The sequence below is a fragment of the Petaurus breviceps genome, unplaced genomic scaffold, assembly GCF_028583685.1.
Source record: "Petaurus breviceps papuanus isolate PSGF00001 unplaced genomic scaffold, PetGlider_PUasm1.0 470, whole genome shotgun sequence".
NCBI classification, from domain to species: Eukaryota; Metazoa; Chordata; class Mammalia; order Diprotodontia; family Petauridae; genus Petaurus; species Petaurus breviceps.
The window spans coordinates 7,254,182-7,260,181 of record NW_027186350.1 but is presented as its reverse complement, the minus strand read 5'-3'; the positions used below and the strand labels follow the sequence as shown (position 1 = coordinate 7,260,181).

The 6,000-nt window shown below is 48.6% G+C and overlaps 1 protein-coding gene across 4 annotated transcripts in view; it reads left to right on the top strand.

Moving 5' to 3' along the window:
* Window positions 1-4,391: 4,391 nt before the first annotated feature.
* PEX5 (peroxisomal biogenesis factor 5) overlaps window positions 4,392-6,000 on the top strand; it is a 37,513-nt gene continuing 35,904 nt past the window's right edge. Inside the window, exons 1-3 of one of the 4 annotated variants that reach the window (XM_069101543.1) lie at window positions 4,392-4,547; window positions 5,223-5,455; window positions 5,546-5,581. In XM_069101543.1, the coding sequence (XP_068957644.1) occupies window positions 5,309-5,455; window positions 5,546-5,581 (183 nt within the window). In that variant the 5' untranslated portion in view covers window positions 4,392-4,547; window positions 5,223-5,308. Of the gene's footprint in view, window positions 4,548-4,635; window positions 4,722-5,222; window positions 5,456-5,545; window positions 5,582-6,000 lie in introns of those variants that run through there. The other 3 variants (XM_069101546.1, XM_069101544.1, XM_069101545.1) reach the window with 3 other exon arrangements.

Below are 6,000 nucleotides of genomic sequence, written 5' to 3'. Positions count from 1 at the left end.
TTGATGTAACTCTGGGGTAGATTCAATTGTGATCCAGGGGTGGGGAACTTTTGACCTTTTTGTGTTCTGTGGTTGAACAAATGAATGTAGTTTACTTATGTTTGGAAACTAATCTCCATTTGAGAAGAGGGGCTTTGTGGTGAACTAAATGAAGGTATAGCCTAGGGGTGGAGTAGTATTTAGAACAGGGACTTTGTAATTGATTGAATGATTGGAAGGTCCTGGGGTGGGGTAGTACTTGGAGATTATTTAATCAAGCTTAGTAAATGCTGTATTTTGAATGAATTCATGTTTTGACCTTCTCTGTTCTTGGTTGGTCACTGAATAAAATGGAGAGCACCTATGCTGGTATTCTGAACCTTGGGAAATTGCCTTTCCTTGGCATTATATTACATGCCCATCTGTGCATGGAACTTTCCCTTGATGTCTCTAATTTTCTTGAAGAGATTTCTTATCTTTCCAAATCTATTGTTTTCTTCTATTTCTCTGTATTGCTTCTTATCTCTCCTTGCTATTCTCTGGAATTCTCTATTCAGTTGGGTATATTTTTCCCTTTCTCAAGGGTCATAACCACTAGTTAAAAGTCTAAGATAGGACTTTAACTCAGGTCTTACTGACTCCAGGTCCAACACTCTCTTTACTGCACAATATAGTGACTTTTGGGATATATTTCCAAATCTGCATACCTTTCTCATTGTCCCCCTGATCTCTCTCTGATACTCCCTATGAGACCTTGAGCAAATTCTTTATCTCCCTAAGTCTCAATTTCATTATTTGTGAAATGTGGGGGTTGCATTAGGTGGACTCATACTCCCTTGCAACTCTAGATTTATTTCCCCAGCATGGGGAAGCATTACAGAAATAAAATGAAATTTATTATTATTATTTTTTTGGAGGTAGGAAAGGTAGGGCAATTGGGGTTAAGGTCACACAGCTAGTTTTTTTGTGTTGTGTCAGAGACCAGATTTGAATTCAGGTCCTCCTGACTCTAGGGCCGGTGCTCCATTCACTGCACCATCTAGTCTCCCCCAATAAAATAAAATTTAATAGGGATGATATAAAATCTTGCACTTCGTTTTGTTTTTTTAAACCAACCGTACAAGTACAAGATGGTGGTGGGGATGAAGGTGGACAATGGCATAAGATTAGGGAGTAAGGATTTCTATAAAATTGGCCTAGAGGGTTTAGAAGACTCAAGTCAGTAATTTAACATGACAGTCAGAAAATCTAATAGGACCTCAGACTACATTAATATAAGTATAGTTTCCAGAATGGTGTCATACAAGGTTTATTTGAAGGAACTGGGGACTTTTAGCAAAAAGAAGAGCAATTTCAGTGGGGATGGGGGTGGAGTTTGTGTGGCATAATAACACATTTGGAAACGTAATGGGTCTTTTTTTTTGGTCCTAGATTAAAAAGAGGAGCAACTTGACATAAAGAAAAACTTTCTAACAATTAGAAGTAGGATGAGAAGGTATGGGTTCTCTATTACTGTAAGTCTCTGAGCAGTTGCAATGACTATCAGAGATACTGTAGAGGGTACTTCTTAGTGTCGACCTGAAAGTTTGGGTAAGAGGCAAACAGGCTAGGTGATTATAAATTCATGTTATTTATTCCTTTAAAGCTAGCAGCTATGTGCTGCATGAAGCCAAAACATAAGTTCTGACTGTCTGATAAAAGAATGACAAAGTTTTTATATGCTTTAGGACAATCCCAAGATTTATGGTCTCCATATGTGTTTAACTATACCATGAGAAAGAAATTTCTTAGTTGAATAAGTTGTAAAGACAAAGTAATAAGACAATTGACAAAGCAGTGATAGAAATTACCATCCCATATAGCATATGCCTCTGGGATACCAAGATAAGACAAGTCCCACCACTCTGGTTGCAGGCATCCTATCACAAACAGGTCTTTGGAGCTGCTGACACAGAAAAGGGCACTTTTAGAATGAAGTTAAGCATGTATTAGTCCAGGTTTGGGCTCTTATTGGGAGTTCAAGTCATCTGAAATGATTGTCATTAGCATGGCTGTATTAGAAAACTGTGAAAGAACACTGAATTCAGAGAGAACCTGCATTAGAATCCTGATTCTACAAGTTACCATCTTAGTGACCTTAGGTAAGTCACCTAAACTCCCTTGCTCTCAGTTTCCCTCATCTGTAAATGAAGTAGTTGGACTAGATGATCTCTAAGGTGAATTGTGCTATATCCAGAGTGCCATCTACCACCTTCATCTTCTGCACTCCACTACAGATTTAATAAACTCAGACAGGTAAAACTCCCAGTTTCTTTCCTTTCCCCCAATGGATTTCCCTAAAAAAACCACAAGGTTATCATAGAATATAGGTATATTCTTGATCATTAGGTCCTGTGGGTATAATTATTGCTATCTCCTGATAGCTGGGGAACATTCCTTGTCCATCTTGTGATTCCCTGCTCTCTTCCCCCTTTCCTTGGTGCCTCTGTTCTGCTACCTGGGGAGAACCTAGGTTTGACAGTGGTTGGGGGCCTGATAATAAGACAGTATCTTTTCTGAGGTTCCCCTATCACGATTATGGATATGTTTTACTACATCCATAATCCTTTGCTGCCAGGAATAAAGAGAAGAATAAGCCACTAGAAGCATTAACCAAAAACAAGAAAGCAGCAAAAGATAAAGCTGACCCAAGGGAAGAAAGCAAGCAACATTGTAGCAAGAGAAAGAAAGAAGTGTGGCACTTATGGCACTGAGGTTCACAGGATTTTTGACCTTAGACATCTCCTCTAGATGTTAGCCTTTTTGTGTGTGTGTCATGGACCCCTGACAGTCTGACTGATCCCCTTGCTTGGAATGTTCTCCCTCCTCATCTCTGCTTCCTGGCTTCCTTCAGATCTCAGCTAAAACCCCACCTTTGTAAGCCAGCCTTTCTTGGTTCTCCTTAATGCTAATGTGTTCTCTCTGAAATTACCTCCATATATCTTTAAAAGAAAAATTATTTTATTTTTCAGAGATCAAAAATTCACCCCCTCTTATTTTTCAGGGAACAAAAATCCACTTCCTCCTTCCCCACTTGAAAAATAAAAAGAAAGCCCTTGTAACAAATATGCATAGTCAATCAAAACAAATAACCACACTGGCCCTGTTCCCCCAAGATGTCTCAATCTGCAACCTTGTATAATATCTCCTCTGCACATAGTTGTTTGCATGTTGTCTCCCTCATTATATTGGGAGCAAGACATTTCGGGCAATGACTGGGTTTTTTTCCTTGGTGATTTTGAGCAAGTCACTTAATCTGTCTGCTTCAGTTTTCTCATCTGCAAAAGGACGATAAAAGCACCAGGGCCGTTGTGAGGACCAGAAGAAACACTTTTGCAATCTGTTAAGTGCTACCATTATTGTGATTATAAATAATAACTATCTGCAGCCCTTAGCACAGTGCCTGGAGCAGTCAGTCAGTTCCACGTGGGGTCGGGAACAGAATCCGGGACCTCAAGGTCAGGAAAGCTCAGTTCTAATGACATTTCAGACGCTACCTGTGTGACCCTGGGCAAGTCATTTAACCCCAGTGGTTTTCAGTTTCGGAATCAAGAGGGGAGCAGACAGGCCCAGGGCCGGCCGGCCGGGCGGGGGACGCGTCCTTGGTGCGCACACTTCTGGGTGTGCGATCCTGGCCGCGTCGCGTAAATCTGCATCAGTTTCCCCATCTCTAAAACAGCTGGAACCCCTAGTGCTGTTGTGAGAGTCCCAAAGGGCCGACATCTGTGGGGTGCTTGCGATGGCGATGCTAGAAACCCACGGATTCCCTTCTCAGAATGCTTTGTAAACTCCTAAAACTAAAAACACGAGGACAAAGGAAACCGATTGCTCGAAAATACAGTCATTATTGGGAGGGGAGGGGTGGGTGGCCGTGGACGGCCGGATAAGAAGCCCCGCTGCGAGCCCCAGCCTACGTTTTACAGATGAGACTGAGGCCCAGCCTGGCCCGAGCCGGCCCCAGCAGGCCGACCGCCGCCACTCTGGGGGGAAGGCCGAATGGTGGGCACTGACGGCAGCGCCGGGGGGGGGGGAGGGCGGGGAGTTTCGGATACTGCCCCGCGACCCGCGGGGTAGAGGCGCCCGAGGCCTGTTCTGAGGCCGAGAGGCGGTAACAGACACTAAGCGCCGGGAGGGGCGGGCGCTGATCCCGGAAGGCCTCGGCTCCGAGGGAGGGCAGGTCTCCGCTCCGCCGGTCCGAGGCCTCCCCTTTAAGAGACCACCCCCTTTAAGAACCCGTCCCTTCCCGCAGCCGCGCCGCGGCCCCTTTAAGCGCGCGCCCCGCCGGGCCCCGCCCCTTCCTCCCTCCTGCTCCACCACCTCCTCGTTTTACATCGCTCTTGGCTGCTTTAAGCGCGTGCCCGCTTGGGGGGCCCCGCCCCTCCTCCTCACCTCCCCTTCTCCTCCCCGCTTCCCCTCCTCTCCCCCCTCGCCCCCTCCTCTCTCCACCTTAAGCCGGCTCCTGGCCTCTGCCTCCGCCCCGCAGCCGCACCCCCGCGCCCGGAGCAGGTCTGGCGGCCGGCGCGTTGGCGGTGAGCGCGGGGGGCCGAGGGGGAGCCTCCTCTAGCCCTTTCCTTGTCCTCGCGGGACCCCGGGGGCGGGGCTGGAGCAGGAGGAGGAGGCAGGAGGGAAGGGGGGTTCAGGTGACGTCCGAGGTGGGGGGGGGACACCCCAGGGTGGACCGCGGGCCAGGGCAGCCAGACCAGGTGTGGGCACCGGGGGCAGAGGGGGAGGGCTCAGCCCGGCTCCTGGTAGTGGGGGCCGTCCCTTATTCCTGTCGAGTCTCCTCCGCACTCCGACTCCGGAGGGGAGAGCCCCGTCCAGCCGCAGGGCTCCCAGCCTGCCCTGCCTCGGAGATGTCCTGGGCTTGGCGTTCTCTGGAGCTTTCGAGAGGACATAACGGGGCCTGCTGACCTCTGTCCTCTGACCCCTGGCCAAGCAGCTGCTGCTTGGCACCCCTCCAGCCGCCTGATATCAGCGGCCAGGGAGGCTGCCAAATAGCTCCCTCCGTGTCTCCCCCCCCCCCCCCCCGAGCCTGGGCAGGACTCCCTTCCCAAGGGGGGAGGGTGGGTGGACCCCTGGCTTGGGGGGGGGGCGCCCTAGCAGAAGTGGAGGTTGTGGGGAGAGAGCAGATGCTCAGAAGGGGGTGCAGATGGCCAGCTTGCCATGATACAGAGGGGATCTCCCTTTTCTCCCCACCACCTTAGGGCTGGAGTTGGGGTAGGGGGGTCACCTCCTAGGACTGTGCCGAGTGGAAAACTTCCTCCTGCCCGTCAGAAGGCCTTCAGTCAACATGGCAATGCGGGAGCTGGTGGAGGCAGAGTGTGGTGGGGCGAACCCACTCATGAAGCTGGCAGGTCATTTTACCCAAGACAAAGCCTTGCAGCAAGAAGGGCTGCATCCTGCCCCCTGGCCCCCAGGAACCCCAGCACCTGAATCAGTAAGTATTCTGTAAATAGGAAGTATAGGAATATGGGGGGGTGTGCAATTTATGCACCATTATCACTGCCTTCTCTTCTGTCTCTCCTAGGTCTCCAAGCCTTTGGGAGTGGCTTCTGAAAATGAGGTAAACATACAAGTCTCCTTTCTGCCACCTCTTCTCTTGTCTCCTTGCCCCAGTGGAAAGAGAGCTGGAATTACAGGACCCAAGTTCAAATTCTGTCTTTGGTACTTACTACCTTCGTGACCTTGGGTCTCTGATCCTCTTTCCTCAGCTGCAAAATGAGGGAGTTGGAGTAGGTGACCACTGAGGTCCTTCATGGCTCTAAATCTGTGATCCTATGATATCTTTTCACCTCTTTTCTGTGTTGCCTCTAAATCTCATTCCACTTTTTCTCCTTCACCTTCCTCTTGTGTTTTGACTCCCTCTCTTATCCTTGTGCATGCTTCTGACTCTGGAGTTTCTCGTTTTCTTTGTTTCTGTGTCTGTAGTTTCTATGTTCTTTTCTCTCACCTGTAGTCTTTGTATACTCTGGTTTGCAGACT